Source organism: Balaenoptera ricei, chromosome 9 (genome assembly GCF_028023285.1).
Source record: "Balaenoptera ricei isolate mBalRic1 chromosome 9, mBalRic1.hap2, whole genome shotgun sequence".
NCBI classification, from domain to species: domain Eukaryota; kingdom Metazoa; phylum Chordata; class Mammalia; order Artiodactyla; family Balaenopteridae; genus Balaenoptera; species Balaenoptera ricei.
The window spans coordinates 55,235,039-55,252,722 of NC_082647.1; the positions used below are offsets into that span (position 1 = coordinate 55,235,039).

General features: G+C 34.9%; 1 protein-coding gene across 1 annotated transcript in view; it reads left to right on the top strand.

Moving 5' to 3' along the window:
- The window catches only part of CFAP69 (cilia and flagella associated protein 69), a 65,809-nt gene extending 48,125 nt beyond the window's left edge, over nt 1-17,684 (top strand). Inside the window, 9 exon segments of the mRNA XM_059932766.1 lie at nt 7,629-7,710; nt 10,317-10,509; nt 11,516-11,653; nt 12,233-12,309; nt 13,502-13,699; nt 15,416-15,502; nt 16,798-16,902; nt 17,399-17,532; nt 17,534-17,684. Coding sequence (XP_059788749.1) covers nt 7,629-7,710; nt 10,317-10,509; nt 11,516-11,653; nt 12,233-12,309; nt 13,502-13,699; nt 15,416-15,502; nt 16,798-16,902; nt 17,399-17,532; nt 17,534-17,567 — 1,048 coding nt within the window. The 3' untranslated portion in view covers nt 17,568-17,684.

Here is a 17,684-nt window from a genome sequence, read left to right on the forward strand (position 1 = left end):
TGTAATGTGAGTTTAATTTTCCTTTTTATTAATGTTCCATGGATGGTTTTGGTATTTAGTTTATTTTGACCTCAGAAAAACAGGAAATATTTTTTCTAGAAAGAGTTTGTGTAAGATTGTTTTCATATCTTTCTTAAATAATTTGTGGAATTCACCGATTAAGTCTTCTGTGCCTGGAGTTCTCTTTGTAGAAAGATTCTGAAGTATAGATTTCATTTCTTTAATATGTGTGTGTCTATTAAGGTTTTCTATTCTTGCATACGTTCTGATGTCTTTTTCTAGGCACTCATTTATTTTGTCTAAATTTTCATATTTACTCTCATAAGGCTGTTTGTAATATCCTCTTAGGATTTTTAATGTCTGTAAGATACAAAGTGATGCTTTCTTTTCCTTTCTTGGTATTAATCATTTCTGCCTTCTCCCTCTCGCTTTTTTCTTGATGGGTTTCACCAGGAGTTGATCAATATTATTAGTCTTTTTAAAGAATCAATCTGTGTGCATTATTATTTCTATTTTATTTTGTTTTATATTTAATTAATTTCTGTGGGGGTTTTTTCGTTCATTCAATTTCACCTTTTCTATTTCTTTAGTTTTTCTGGAATTTAATTTAATTTATTTTTTTATACAGCAGTTCTTATTAGTCATCCATTTTATACACATCAGTGTATACATGTCAATCCCAATCTCCCAATTCATCACACCACCACCCCCACGCCCCCACTGCTGTCCTCACTTAGTGTCCATATGTTTGTTCTCTACGTCTGTGTCTCAATTTCTGTCCTGCAAACTGGTTCCTCTGTACCATTTTTCTAGGTTCCACATATATGTGTTAATAAATGATATATTTTTTTCTCTTTCTGACTTACTTCACTCTGTATGACAGTCTCTAGATCCATCCACGTCTCTGCAAATGACCCAATTTTGTTCCTTTTTATGGCTGAGTAATATTCCATTGTCTATATGTACCACATCTTCTTTATCCATTCGTCTATCGATGGGCATTTAGGTTCCTTCCATGACCTGGTTATTGTAAATAGTGCTGCAATGAATATTGGGGTGCATGTGTCTTTTTGAATTATGGTTTTCTCTGGGTATATGCCCAGTAGTGGGATTGCTGGGTCATATGGTAATTCTATTTTTAGTTTTTTAAGGAACCTCCATACTGTTCTCCATAGTGGCTGTATCAATTTACATTCCCACCAACAGTGCAAGAGCATTCCCTTTTCTCCACACCCTCTCCAGCATTTGTTGCTTGCAGATTTTCTGATGATGCCCATTCTAACTGGGGTGAGGTGATACCTCATTGTAGTTTTGATTTGCATTTCTCTAATAATTAGTGATGTTGAGCAGCTATTCATGTGCTTCTTGGCCATCTGTATGTCTTCTTTGGAGAAATGTCTATTTAGGTCTTCTGTCCATTTTTGGATTGGGTTGTTTGTTTCTTTAATATTGAGCTGCATGAGCTGTTTATATATTTTGGAGATTAATCCTTTGTCCATTGATTCGTTTGCAAATATTTTCTCCCATTCTGAGGGTTGGCTTTTTGTCTTGTTTATGGTTTCCTTTGCTGTGCAAAAGTTTTAAGTTTTATAACGTCCCATTTGTTTATTTTTGTTTTTATTTCCATTACTCTAGGAGGTGAATCAAAAAAGATCTTGCTGTGATTTATGTCAGAGTGTTCTTCCTAAGTTTTCCTCTAAGAGTTTTACAGTGTCCAGTCTTACATTTAGATTTCTAATCCATTTTGAGTTTATTTTTGTGTATGGTGTTAGGGAGTGTTCTAATTTCATTCTTTTACATGTAGCTGTCCAGTTTTCCCAGCACCACTTATTGAAGAGACTGTCTTTTCTCCATTGTATATCCTTGCCTCCTTTGTCATAGATTAGTTGACCATAGGTACGTGGGTTTATCTCTGGGCTTTCTATCTTGTTCCATTGATCTATGTTTCTGTTTTTGTGCCAGTACCATATTGTCTTGATTACTGTAGCTTTGTAGTACAGTCTGAAGTCAGGGAGTCTGATTCCTCCAGCTCCATTTTTTTCCCTCAGGAATGCTTTGGCTATTTGGGGTCTTTTGTGTCGCCATACAAATTTTAAGATTTTTAGTTCTAGTTCTGTAAAAAATGCCATTGGTAAATTGATAGGGATTGCATTGAATCTGTAGATTGTTTTGGGTATTATAGTCATTTTCACAATATTGATTCTTCCAATCCAAGAACATGGTATATCTCTCCATCTGTTTGTATCCTCTTTAATTTCTTTCATCAGTGTCTTATAGTTTTCTGCATACAGGTCTTTTGTCTCCCTAGGTAGGTTTATTCCTAGGTATTTTATTCTTTTTGTTGCAATGGTAAATGGGAGTGTTTCCTTAATTTCTCTTTCAGATTTTTCATCATTAGCATTAATTTTGTACCCTGCGACTTTACCAAATTCATTGATTAGCTCTAGTAGTTTTCTGGTGGCATCTTTAGGATTCTCTATGTATAGTATCATGTCATCTGCAAACAGTGACAGTTTTACTTCTTCTTTTCCAATTTGTATTACTTTTATTTCTTTTTCTTCTCTGATTGCTGTGGCTAGGACTTCCAAAACTATGTTGAATAATAGTGGTGAGAGTGGACATCCTTGTGTTGTTCCTGATCTTAGAGGAAATGCTTTCAGCTTTTCACCATTGAGAATGATGTTTGCTGCGGGTTTGTCGTATATGGCCTTTATTATGTTGAGGTGGGTTCCCTCTATGCCCACTTTCTGCACAGTTTTTATCATAAATGGGTGTTGAATTTTGTCAAAAGCTTTTTCTGCATCTATTGAGATGATCATATGGGTTTTATTCCTCAATTTGTTAATATGGTGTATCACATTGATTGATTTGCGTATATTGAAGAATCCTTGCATCCCTGGGATAAATCCCACTTGATCATGGTGTATGATCCTTTTAATGTGTTGTTGGATTCTGTTTGCTAGTATTTTGTTGAGGATTTTTGCATCTATATTCATCAGTGATATTGGTCTGTAATTTTCTTTTTTTGTAGTATCTTTGTCTGGTTTTGGTATCAGGGTGATGGTGGCCTCATAGAATGAGTTTGGCAGTGTTCCTTCCTCTGCAGTTTTTGGGAAGAGTTTGAGAAGGATGGTGTTAGCTCTTCTCTAAATGTTTGATAGAATTCACCTGTGAAGCCATCTGGTCCTGGACTTTTGTTTGTTGGAAGATTTTTAATCACAGCTTCAATTTCATTACTTGTGATTAGTCCATTCATATTTTCTACTTTTTCCTGGTTCAGTCTTGGGAGGTTATACCTTTCTAAGAATTTGTCCATTTCTTCCAGGTTGTCTATTTTATTGGCATAGAGTTGCTTGTAGTAGTCTCTTAGGATGCTTTGTATTTCTGTGGTGTCTGTTGTAGCTTCTCCTTTTTCATTTCTAATTTTATTGATTTGAGTCCTCTACCTGTTTTTCTTGATGAGTCTGGCTAATGGTTTATCAATTTTGTTTATCTTCTCAAAGAACCAGCTTTTAGTTTTATTGATCTTTGCTACTGTTTTCTTTGTTTCTATTTCATTTATTTCTGCTCTGATCTTTATGATTTCTTTCCTTCTGCTAACTTTGGGTTTTGTTTGTTCTTCTTTCTCTAGTTCCTTTAGGTGTAAGGTTAGATTGATTATTTGAGATTTTTCTTGTTTCTTGATGTAGGCTTGTATAGCTATAAACTTCCCTCTTAGAACTGCTTTTGCTGCATCCCATACGTTTTGCATCATCGTGTTTTCATTCTCATTTGTCTCTAGGTATTTTTTGATTTCCTCTTTGAGTTCTTCAGTGATCTCTTGGTTATTTAGTAACGTATTGTTTAGCCTCCATGTGTTTGTGTTTTTTACGTTTCTTTCCCTGTAATTGGTTTCTAATCTCATAGCACTGTGGTCAGAAAAGATGCTTGATATGATTTCAATTTTCTTAAATTTACTGAGACTTGATTTGTGACCCAAGATGTGATCGCTCCTGGAGAATGTTCCATGCGCACTTGAGAAGAAAGCGTAATCTGCTGTTTTTGGATGGAATGTCCTATAAATATCAATTAAATCTATCTGGTCTATTGTGTCATTTAAAGCTTGTTTTTCCTTATTAATTTTCTGTTTGGATGATCTATCCATTGGTGTACGTGAGGTGTTAAAGTCCACCACTATTATTGTGTTACTGTCAATTTCCTCTTTTATAGCTGTTAGCAGTTGCCTTATGTATTGAGGTGCTCCTATGTTGGGTGCATATATACTTATAATTGTTTTATCTTCTTGGATTGATCCCTTGATCATTATGTAGTGTCCTTCCTTGTCTCTTGTAACATTCTTTATTTTAAAGTCTATTTTATCTTATATGAGTTGCTACTCCAGCTTTCTTTTGATTTCCGTTTGCATGGAATATCTTTTTCCATCCCCTCACTTTCAGTCTGTATGTGTCCCTAGGTCTGAAGTGGGTCTCTTGTAGACAGCGTATATATGGGTCTTGTTTTTGTATCCATTCAGCAAGCCTGTGTCTTTTGGTTAGAGCATTTAATCCGTTCACGTTTAAGGTAATTATCGATATGTATGTTCCTATTACCATTTTCTTAATCGTTTTGGGTGTGTTTTTGTAGGTCCTTTTCTTCTCTTGTGTTTCCCACTTAGAGAAGTTCCTTTAGCATTTGTTATAGAGCTGGTTTGGTGGTGCTGAATTCTCTTGGCTTTTGCTTGTTTGTAAAGCTTTTGATTTCTCCATCGAATCTGAATGAGATCCTTGCTGGGTAGAGTAATCTTGGTTGTAGGTTTTCCCTTTCACCACTTTAAGTATATCATGCCACTCCATTCTGGCCTGTAGAGTTTCTGCTGAGAAATCAGCTGTTAACCTTATGGGAGTTCCCTTGTCTGTTATTTGTCATTTTTCCCTTGCTGCTTTCAGTAATTTTTCTTTGTCTTTAATTTTTGCCAGTTTGATTACTATGTGTCTCAGCGTGTTTCTCCTTGGGTTTATCCTGTATGGGACTCTCTGTGCTTCCTGGACTTGGGTGGCTATTTCCTTTCCCATGTTAGGGAAGTTTTCGACTATAATCTCTTCACATATTTTCTCAGGTTTTTTCTCTCTCTCTTCTCCTTCCGAGACCCCTATAATGTGAATGTAGTTGCGTTTAATGTTGTCCCAGAGGTCTCTTAGGCTGTCTTCATTTCTTTTCATTCTTTTTTCTTTATTCTGTTCTGCAGCAGTGAATTCCACCATTCTGTCTTCCAGGTCACTTATCCGTTCTTCTGCCTCAGTTATTCTGCTATTGATTCCTTCTAGTGTAGTCTTCATTTATTGTATTGTTCATCTCTGTTTGTTTGTTCTTTAATTCTTCTAGATCTTTGTTAAACATTTCTTGCATCTTCTCGATCTTTGCCTGCATTCTTTTTCTGAGGTCTTGGATCATCTTCACTATCATTATTCTGAATTCTTTTTCTGGAAGGTTGCCTATCTCCACTTCATTTAGTTGTTTTTCTGGGGTTTTATCTTGTTCCTTCATCTGGTACATAGCCCTCTGCCTTTTCATCTTGTCTTTCTATGAATGTGGTTTTTGTTCCACAGGCTGCAGGATTGTAGTTCTTCTTGCTTCTGCTGTCTGCCGTCTGGTGGATGAGGCTATCTAAGAGGCTTGTGCAAGTTTCCTGATGGGAGGGACTGGTGGTGGGTAGAGCTGCCTGTTGCTCTGGTGGGCTGAGCTCAGTAAAACTCAATCTGCTTGTCTGCTAATGGGTGGGGCTGGGTCCCCTCCCTGTTGGTTGTTTGGCCTGAGGCAACCCAACACTGGAGCCTACCCAGGCTCTTTGTTGGGGCTAATGGCGGACTCTGGGAGGGCTCACGCCAAGGAGTACTTCCCAGAACTTCTGCTGCCAGTGTCCTTGTCCTCACAGTGAGACAGAGCCACCCCCATCTCTGGAGGAGACCTCCTGCAGTATCAGGTAGGTCTGGTTCAGTCTCTATGGGGTCACTGCTCCTTCCCCTGGGTCCCAATGCGCACACTACTTTGTGTGTGCCCTCCAAGAATGGAGTCTCTGTTTCCCCCAGTCCTGTCGAAGTCCTGCAATCAAATCCCACTAGCCTTCAAAGTCTGATTCTCTAGAAATTCGTCCTCCCTTTGCTGAACCCCCAGGTTGGGAAGCCTGACGTGGGGCTCAGAACCTTCACTCCAGTGGGTGGACTTCTGTGGTATAAGTGTTCTCCACTTTGTGGGTCACCCACCGAGCAGTTATGGGATTTGATTTTATTGTGATTGCGCCGCTCCTACCATGTCATTGTGGCTTCTCCTTTGTCTTTGGATGTGGGGTGTCTTTTTTGGTGAGTTCCAGCGTCTTCCTGTCGATGACTGTTCAGCAGTTAGTTGTTATTCCAGTGTTCTCGCAAGAGGGAGTGAGAGCACGTCCTTCTACTCCGCCATCTTGAACCAATCTCAACCTTTTCTATTTCTTGAGATAGATGCCAGGATCATTGATTTTCAACCTTTCTTCTGTTCTAATATATCCATCTAAGGCTGTGAATTCTCTGGTAATAATGGTTTTAGCTCCAGCCGAGTTTCCATATGTTCTATTTGTATTATCATTATGTTCAAACTGTTTTCTAATTTTCAGTGTGATTTCCTTTTCAATCTTTGGGAATTTTAGACGTATATTATTTAATTTCTGAACAGAGAAGGATGTTCTATTTTTTTCTCTTATTGTAATTGTTATGAATTAAAGAGGCAAAAGGCAGCCCATGATAGGCATCAGAGAGTACTACTTCAAAAGTGGGAACAAAAAAAGTGTGATTCATACCCAGAGGTGGTAAAACCTGGAAGCACCTGAGTGAGTGGGGCCAAGCTGATGGCCTTTATGCACCGACTCTCACACAACCACCATCACAAAACAGCCAGCAGAAACAGGGTCTCTTTTTTTTTCAAGAGGGATCCATGTTAAATAATTATCACATTATTATTGAATGATAGATAGATAGATGCCATGTTAAATAGGAAAGGGATACAGGTTGACCCCAGCAGGCTTGCAAGGCCTGGGAGGGCTAGAGGGAGATTAGGCTCTGTTTACCAACACCAGCACCAGTACCAGCCTTTTCAGCCCATATCCATCCCCCACCCAGGAGAACAGTAAAAGTAGCCCTGACAGCAACTTCAGTCCCTCACTCCATATGAGCTGCACAGGCCTAAGCAGCAGGCACTTCAGCAAATAATATCATATGCAAAGAAAGGATGTAATTAAAAACCACAAATGTTTCAGGCATGCCAGCACTGTAAAAGATAGACAGTAAATGAATAAAGCTTGAAGAAAAAGTTAATAGAACAACAGAGGAGACCTTTAAGAATAATTAATATCAGGAAAGCAGAGGAGACTATTGCATCTACAGGAAAGAAATAGGCAGTTATGAAAAATAATTAAACGATATTAGTGTTTAAATAGTTGAAATTAAACTACACTGACAAAGTCCCTTCAAAGTTCAATTTTTTAAGCAAAGAAATTAACTGCTTGATTTAAGGAAATGAAGAAAAAATATTCTTTGAAAAGATTTTTTAATAGAAATAAACTCACAAATTGAATTTAACAATAAAGCCTTTTTAAATGAATAAATTTCTTTTTACTTAAGGTGCTGCATTTTGGGATGTTACCCCTCAGAGGATTACTTTCTTGAAAAGGAAGGCATTTTTCTCCTTTTGGATTTAATGGCAGTAAGTATGATTATAACAATTGTGAAACAAAAAATAAATGTCTTTATTAACTCTTTCCAAACTGAGTATCACAGAACACTACTCTGTGATTAAATGTGCCCTCAAACAGTGTTCAAATGTTTGTTTTAAACAAAAATCCCTCCTGGAGTTTCATAGTATGCATTGGCATAGTAGAGTCTGAAAATTCCTCCAGTGAAGAAACCAGTTTACTTAGGTCAGTGTTCCCAAACACATGACAGCAGAGAATTTATTCTGTCTTGTTTTGTTTTTCCCCATGAAACTTTAAAGAAACAGCTAGATTATTTAAAAATCAATAATCATTTATTAATAACTTCTAGCTTCTTCTCTTAGTATTAAAAGGGTCACCTTAGACAAAGGAGTAAAGATCAGCATTTTTTTAAAACTGTGTATAGTTTGTAGGTAATGTGAAGAATCTAGTGTGTCATACACTGTTTTACAGAATGAGCAGAAGTGAGCATATTAAGCCTTCCAGGAAGGCAGCTGAGAAGAATGGCAAAGATCCTTACAGTAATCCCCTACTAGCCTCAATTCTAAGTGGGTCCATAGTTAAGATGATATGAAAGAAAAAGTATACTTTTGTTTCAGTAAAACTTTTGGAGATATTCTCATGCAGAGTTCTAGCTATGTCACTGCCTATGATTGCCACCATTCTTGATTTTATTAACAGAATAACAAACCTACTTTGACTTAGCAAAGATACTAAAGTTATCTGTGTCCTTTTAACTCTGAAAGAAAATTAGTTTACACTAGAGATGAGAGTGAACTCATTAGATATAAAACACTACAAACAAAAAACAAGTAAATAATAATGATAATAATAAAAATAACCCACCTTGAATGAGTCATAACCAGAAACCCTTTGAATGTTCAGAAAATTGAACATAATACAGAAGGACGTATGTAGTCCTAAATGACATACAGCTCACCGTGTTTCTCTGACTAGCATACAAGTATGTCCAGAGGCACATGGTCAGTGTCAGGGATTCTCAAAGCTACAACATTAATTCCAGGCATATCTCCTGGAATCTAGCTTCTAGTTAAGATTTGGAAGTGAGGAATGATATTATGCATGTACGTATTAAATAATTATATTTTATTTTAATATTATATAGAAGACATAAAAGACATTTCTTACTTGTGTCCACTCTCCTTCACCATCAGGGTTTCTTGGATAGAAAGGCATGAAGGCTGGTAGGAGAGGCCATATAACACAGTGGTTGTGAGCACAGGCTGGAATCAGTCTGACTGAGGCCTCTAATAGTTGTTAGCTGTGTAACTTTGAAAAATTATTTAACATCTCTGCTACCAATTTCTTCATCTATAAAACAGAGATAACATTATCTACCTCATGCATTGGTGGAAGGATTATGTGAGTGATTATGTGTGTGTGTGTGTACACATATACATGCATTAGTTAGAATAGTTCCTGACAGATATTGTTGTTGTGTTTTCTATTGTTAAGAATGTAATTATTAGATTGCACTTAACATGGATTAAACCAACCAAGCTAACTACAAATTACAAATCTTCTTTAATGAAGTTCCTATATAAACTTCAAGCCTTGATATTTGCCTCTTTCTCCTGAAAGTGAAGTATAGGAATAAAAAACTCATTTGATTGAGGATTCTGCTTAATACAATCTGCTAAAATATTTATTCAGTGTGAAATGGCAATTGCTAATAAAGGTTAAATATCATTGAGAGTTTACTATGTGACAGGCAGTCTCATAAAACTCATCATAATAACTCTCTAAAGCAGGTAATATTATTACCCTTAATTTAATGAAAGAGGAAACTGATAATGTTTGCAATTCAGAAAACAGGTTACATGTTTCCTTTGCTATATTCTATTAGCAGTATACTGTAGGAGTTAATCAACCAAAAATATTTCACACAGAAACCATTACTGTGTGGAGGCCATTGCTCTGGTTGGACTTCTCTATACCTAAATTTTGGTTTGCTGAAAACCGTTTGTAGGAAAACAGAGGAAATATGCTTAATAAGATAATTTTTCTTAAGTGCTTAAATACTCCTTTATGGATGCTGAGTTTCAAAATACAAAATTATACCTCATTTTGATTTATTTTCACATGTGATTGCCACTTGGAGTTACCATCAGTTGGTCTCTTAGTAACAATGAGGTTATAGCTAGGATGAGACGACTTTACAAACTTTAATTAAGCAGGTAAACTGGAAAGATCCTATAATTACAGAGTCCTATGCATAGCACCATTGACCTTGCTTCACTTAAAATGAACATTTTCACTTATTTTGACAATCTCTCTTTTTCCTACTCAGCTAAATCAATTACTTTTGTTCATGACATATGTTTATGACTACATCAGAATTATATTGAATCTTTTTCTTTCTATTTTTTAAGAATCCCTAATGTTTGAAAATGGACTCATTACAATGGTATTTATTTTAATAGGAGATGGTCACAAATCATACTTAGAGTCTTAATTTTATAAGGCAGTCATTTAGAAGAAACCTACTGATTAATACAAATGTTTCTCCTTTCTTTTTTAAGACAGTAATTCTAAATATTAATTGCAACATTTTTCTTTTTCTGTTTCCTTGCAAAAGTTGAACCAAAAAAAATTCTGTAATCTAATACTTGGAATAATGGTTGAATTTTGTGATAATCCCAAAACTGCAGCTCATGTCAATGCTTGGCGAGGGAAGAAGGATCAGACAGCTGCTAGTCTTTTAATTAAATTGTGGAGAAAGGAAGAAAAAGAACTAGGAGTAAAACGTGATAAACATGGGAAGATCGTTGGTAAGTGTATTTATAATTGTTTGTAGAAGCAATTAGATCCGTATTTTTAAAAAGCAATCTTAGGAAAGTATGGGGACTTACACCATACTAAGTAAATTAGTAGCAGGTTCATATTTTTATAGAATATTTTCAGGAACTGGTATTTGATTATATTCTTTAAATTGAAAATAAAAAACTTAACAGTACTTCTTAAAGAACTGTCTTTGAGTTACCTGCTTTTGTAAGTATATTCAGTAATATTTCATTTACCAATAAAATTTGGGATATAAGTTGAGTGCTTGAGAACAATTTTTATTGTATTTTGTACATTTCTTTTGATTCATATTTATACAGTTTACTTTTTATATGAAAGAAGAAACTTTGAAATAAAAATAAATCAAATGTTCATAAATTTTAATTACTAGACTCTAAATTAATGAAGTTTATAGTACCAGAATTTATATTTCATTTATCTATTTTATAATGCTACATTATATTTTCTAAACCTCTTACAATTCTTATTATAGTTTCATCTGTTAGTATGTTTATTTTTAAGTGAAAATACTTCCCCTTTAACTTCTGATGATTTCTATCTTCAATCCATTTTTATTGTTTCTAACTTTTCATCTATAACATCATAAAATAGTTTTTATATTTATAGCATAATATATAGAAACCAAAAGCAAATAGGAGATTACATCATTGTTAAACTGACAGTGTTCAATTTCTGGATCTCAAAATTAGAAAAGTTTTTTACGTGAAAGTTTCACTTTTAAAAAAGTAATTTTGTGAAATTTTTATATTTTACATAAATAGTTAAAAATGAAAGCTTTAAGTTTTGCAACAGAATGGGGAAGAAATTATTGATTATTTATGCTTTTAAAGGAGTAACCATGTATCATGCAGTATTGTACTCTGTTACAATATTTTTATATATTTTATGATGTCTAGACTAAAATCTTAAAATTATTAATTTACTACAGTTTTTATCTGTCCTTTCTATATTTTCATGATATCCAATGATTAGATACAAAGAAACCTCTATTTACTAGTTTTCAAGAAGAGCAAAAAATCACACCACTGCCTGCTAACTGCCCAACCATTGCAGTTATGGATGTTGCTGAGAATATCAGAGCAAAAATTTATGCTGTGTTGGGCAAACTAGGTAAGAAGTTACTCGTCAAGTTCACAAGAGCCTCTCTTTTTTTGCTGAGTGTTGTAAATTGATTTTGCTTTGAAGTCCATTTTTCATATATGATGAACAAAAGTCCCTTTATACAGATAAATGCATATTCCATTGTTATCCCAATACACAGGCTACACCCTTAAACTCTGGGTTTGGGGCCAGGCATCAGTATTTTTTAAGATCCCCAGGTAATTCCAGAGTGCAGCCAGGATTAAAGGCAGTTAGTTTTAGATGGTTAGGCTTAAACACTAGAATTCTGAATCACCTGAGGACTTAACCTTGCTTCTTATTAAAAAAAAAGCCCTCACTCTTCAGATTGTGAAAGTACAATATCATGGTCTGACCACAGCACAGAAAGTATTCCTTTTCTAATGACTAGATAAGGATGACCTGGCAGCTGTTTGTTATAGGAGGAAGCCAGAAGCTCACAGAAGTAACTTTTTCATAAATCAGGATGAAATCAAAAGCAATCATTTGCATTTGTTTTTATGATAAATATATGCCTTTTGGAATCACTTGCTCTGTTAAAGTAAATCTCTCTTTATAAACTTCGTTTAGATTTTGAAAATTTACCTGGCTTATCTGCTGAAGATTTTGTTACCCTCTGTATCATACATAGATACCTTGATTTTAAAGTGAGTACCGTCTTAACCTTGTTATTAAAATCTAGTATGGCAAAACGTCAGTTGGGAAAGATCTATTTTTATTTGTGAGCAATCATCCACGTACTGTGTAGTTTTTATTTTTCATTTTACATCTGATACTATTCAAGGAACATACAATTAACTGATTGGGTATTTTCCATGGGGTATGATTTCATCCAACTATTAGTTTATAAAAGAAGATGGATGTTACTGACATAGAAGCCTAACAGAATCTTTAAAATATAATTTCTTCTCTTTAGAGGGTATTAAGAGCTAGGGTATTAAGAGCTAGAATTGAATGAATTATTACTTATTAAAATAAATGACTTATACTTATTAAAGTATTATTTTATCATTACATTGTATGATGATCAAATATCAATTAAAGAGTTGCTTACTTTGCTGGTTATATACTTTTTGGTAAATAAATGCCTTTGAAATTTTAGGAAAGTCCTTCCAAGTAAACATTCTCTTCTACTAGTATTAGTACTATGTATTTGAATGCTGTAAATGAATAAACCTCTATAAAAAAGGAAAACAAGGCTGAAATTTATCCCTATTCTGGATGTATGTTTTTTCTCTAAATTTAAACATACTCAAGCACAGTAATTTCCAGATAACCCAGAATATGAGATGGAGCTACAGCATGATGAAAGCAACATGTTAAGAGTTTTAGATTCAAGTATTACGTTAGCTGGAAAGTGAGGGACAAGGCCCTGTTTCTCAGGGTGGCTGGGTACTAGAGTCCCAGGAATCCCCATGTTCATTGTTCTACAAATTCAGCTTGACCTAGCCTTCAAACAGGGCTTTAAGAAGGAAAGCATCTGTACTTCAGGAGGATGAGACTAAAGCAACAACTTGTGCAGCTGTGAAAACAGAGTGTCTATAAAGGAGAGCGCAGTGATGAGAGCAATAAACTACACTTAGGTAGTGGAACCTTACCCGTGAGTACTTATCACTGAAAAACATTAGGTAAGTTACTTCTGAATACTCAAATGTAACTGTTGCCCCAAATCATTCTCAATGCACTTAACGTATTCCCAAGGAGTAAGTTAGGAAAAGCTGGTTCAGTTAAGTGTTAACTTTGGAATGAACACCCAAATAAATTTTAGGTTACGTAAAATTATATTATTTATTTTTGGTTAATTTAACTTTTTAAAACTCTTAAACTTTGCTATGACAGATTGGAGAAATATGGAATGAAATATATGAAGAAATAAAATTAGAAAACTTAAGACCAGTCACTACAGACAAAAAAATTTTGGAATCTATTATAACAGCATCAGAAAATATTGGAAAGATGGTTGCTTCTCTGCAAAGCGAGATGATTGAAAGCCAAGCACGCCAAGATGTGCAAAACGAACAAAAAGTATATACAAAAGTAAGCCACAGATGCCAATGAGGCACAAGAAAATAATTTCAATGTATAAACTAGTCGAAGTTATCCATAAGTTATATTTGCCTTACTTGTGAATGCTTCAGCACTTAGAGTTACCTTGTAATTTTCTTTTATAGTTACTTTCAGTGTCTTTGTATAGTTTTTAAAGAAAACATGGAGTTAATAGCTTGAAATTCAATTACTATACTCAGTGCCGCTTTATGGCATTATAATTTGATTTCTACAGGCTTACATTTTAAAACGTAGACACCTGAGACATTTCCATTTTTTGAAAGGTCAAACAGAGTTCCAAAAATTGTGGTCTATTTAAATGTATACACTTAGCAAATTCTGACAAATGGTGTATCTCTGTGACTGTATGTATAACCTCATTGAGAAAGTTGGCCCTCGTCCCTCACTCTGTGATAGGCCCTTACTAGTGTGCCAATCATAGGCACATCGACAAGCCTCTCCTCACCTCAGTGCCAAAACATATACTGTGAGCACTCTACAAATCTGGTCTCTGACTTTAGCTAATTAGAAAAAGCCTGTCAGGAAAATATAAGCCATTCTCCCAAAGCTTTACACAGGTAAGAAACAACACATCAGAAGTTTTTGAGCAAATAGGTTAAGTGACTATTTAAGTGAACTTGTCCACAGATACAAAGATGATGTAGATTCTCCACTTCTGCTTGGTGATCTTTTATGACTAAAATTAAGTATTTAAAACACTTTAAGGTGATTTCCAAAGTGTTTTCTATTGTCTGATCTTTTTACATCTACTATTAAATGTTTACATCTTCAGTCTAGTGGAGCTTAGCATCCACCTATAAATTCTTAGATAACTCCCTGCTTAAAAGTTTTGTTTGTGAAGAGTTTTTATTGCAAGGATGCTGCCGTTTAACCCATTCATTTGCTTTTAAGTGGAGTACCCCGTTAGAAGTTCTTCTCCTTATTAGTTCTGTTGAATTGGCAGGATTCTGCCGTGTGGACTAGCTATTGCTGATTTGTTGGTTATCGTTGATTTGTTATCATGGCTCTGACCCAGTTTATTTTTTAGCAGTTGTTTAATTAAATACTTTTAGGTTCATAATTTAAACTTAATAGTCTATTATATACCAACCAAGGGCATGTGTCCTCGGATTATATATATATTTAGTGGAGAGCCTGTTGGGAACCGTAGTCTTTGTCCTTTGTCAGTAGTTACCTCCCTAGACTGCATCACCACAACAAACTCAGCACTCTCACAAAATTGCTGTCTTGCTGAAGGTGTAAATTAGAAGCAGTTTTACCAATATAATCTTGCCTAAACTATTGTCAGTGGCAGCAGAAAACTCTTTATTTTCTCCTGTGAATTTGCTCTTGGGTCATTGATGTAGCTTGTTCTGGATTATACTCTGTCTTCACAAGTGATAATCATGTGAAACTATCAGTCTTGCTGAGAAGGATTATTGTTATTTTCATATTTTGTATTTTTATAGCAACAGTTTTGCATTACATTTCATGGGGAGCAGTTCAAACCTTGGCCACATAGTGAGGGAAGGAGTTTTTTCCATTTTAAGACTTCTGTTTTTTAAGTTGTTAAACTCTAACCCTTTTGCTGGTTGACCTTAAAATTTACGTTGGCAAAAACTAGGTCTTCCTTCAAAATACAAGTATTCAAGCCCTTTGGTATCCTTTCATAGAAACTGGAGCTCTTAATTATCTTTCTCATTTCAGGTACAAGCCACACACAAGCAAAGAGAATTGGCTAATAAATCATGGGAAAATTTCTTGGCTAGAACATCAAATGTTAAAACTTTAAAGGTAGGATTTTTAAAATATTACGATATCCACAACAAACAGTCAACTCTGACAGACTTTTTTAGGGATAACTATTCATTCACCTTTTTCTGTTGATCTTTCTGTGTGGAATACCAACACTATTGATCCTCATTTGCAGTTTAGGGCGTTAACTGAAACTTTGCATTTTTCACAGTTACAGAAGATACCACTCTGAGTTTCATTTGGCTTAGCAGTGGGAGGGAGGGAAGCAAGGATGGTGTTCCTGGTTTGCATAAAAGAGATGAGAGTTAGTCAGGAATAAGCAGGAGAAATGTGCTCCTACTTTCCATTCTGAGCCTTCTTATTTACTGATCCTTTCTGTAAGAAGCAGAGTGAAGGACACAAAAAACAACTGTCCATATTACTCTCTCCTTCAAGGATGCTTCCCCTCTGTGACCACCAAAAGAAACATTATATTAAAGCTTAAGTGGGAATTTGGGACAAACACCCCTTTGGGAAAATGTGATAACCTGCTTCAGCAATAAACTAGAAACTAATCTAAACAGTTTATAATGCTAATTGTTCACTTGAAATATGTAAGAAGCAGCATAGATTTCCAAAAATCTCATTAATTTTTTTCCAACTTTTCCATTAATACTTGGGATACACTTTTATATAATGTTACAATTCTTCCTCTAGATATGAAATTGTTAAATGTTATATTAGCCCACGAAAATAGTGGAATCATATTAAAATAGCAAAACCAAAATTAAGAACAAGCTTATTCAAGGTACCATGTCTCCCCTTTGTCACTAAAAGTTCTTCCCAACTTTAAAATCAGCCCCCTCCATGCAGATAATTTGTTACCTTGAATTTAGCCTGTTCTAGTGCCTCAACTATTGAGCTTGACTATAACTGCAGCAAATTATAGTTTGCATTATTCTGAATGCTTGAAACATTTAAGTGTACTGAATTAGTATTTAATTCATGCAAAATAATTTGAAAACATGTATCATCTATTGTAAATTTAGTAGCTTATTCAATTATGCACAAAAAATTGAACCTGATTTCCTTAGGATCTGCTTTATCCCTTGGTCATATATTACCAGTACCTATGGAAATCTCAGTAACATTTTCAGGTGTTTTCTGCAATGTACAAAGGATATAACTTGTTAATAACTATTTTCTTAGCCTAAATGAGTAAATGAGTAAATGCTAGTGCTAACTAATAAAGCATAAAACAGACACGATTAAATATATTTTGTATACTTCATTGTACCATAGTTAATGCTTTAATAGCAATTAATTTATTTTCTTTCTAATTTAAAAATCTTCAGAAAGCAAAAAGACTTCAAGACAAAGGTATAGAATCCTCTAGATACAGTGAGCGTCCACCAAATGCAATATTTCACCGGACAGATATTGAAGGCCTTAACACAACAGTAAGATTTTTTTTTCTCCATAAATTTTCTTAGTAGATATTAAATTTAGTCCCCAAAGAATGTTATTTCTATGGGGTTTTGTCTCATATTTTTTCTTTTTGCTGTTCAAATATCAAATAGTTAAGGCATATTTATCTCTACCCTTGCCTAGTTCTGGTTTAGACCAGATCCAGCCCTCCAGGATTCCCAAGAAACTGCTATAAACACTAGTCAAAATATATCTCTACATCTCTTTGACAGAAAGTGTGCAGTGCCTCCTTTGCCTGGCAAATAGATCCATGCCATATTCCAGTGTTCCTGGTGTCCTCTTCTGGACATAATTTCGCCCTGATTGCAAAGGCTCCAAGGCCCTTATTTTTCCATTAGTCCATGCTGTCTCCTAGTTACTATGTACATTTTGTGTCTCTTCCAAAGTTAGCTGAAGGATGAATGGGTTTTCCTCTTAGTGAAAAATTTTGTAAATGGACTCGTAAATATTTACTTTTGCTTTTTTTAGGTGCCCTCTGGTGGGGTCGTAACAGTGGAAAGCACTCCTGCCCGATTAGTGGGAGGACCTCTGGCTGATACAGATATTGCTCTTAAAACACTTCCTATTCGAGGAGGAGCCTTACAGAGAGTAAAAGCAGTAAAAACTGAATGAGCCAGAGAAGAGCGTTCCTACATAAAATACTCTGGAGACTTTTTGAAATAAATTCTGCTTATAATTTTTTAGTTAAATATCTGTATATATAAATGTAAAGCAAATATTTTAGAATAAATATTTTAGTAAAATACTATTAAAA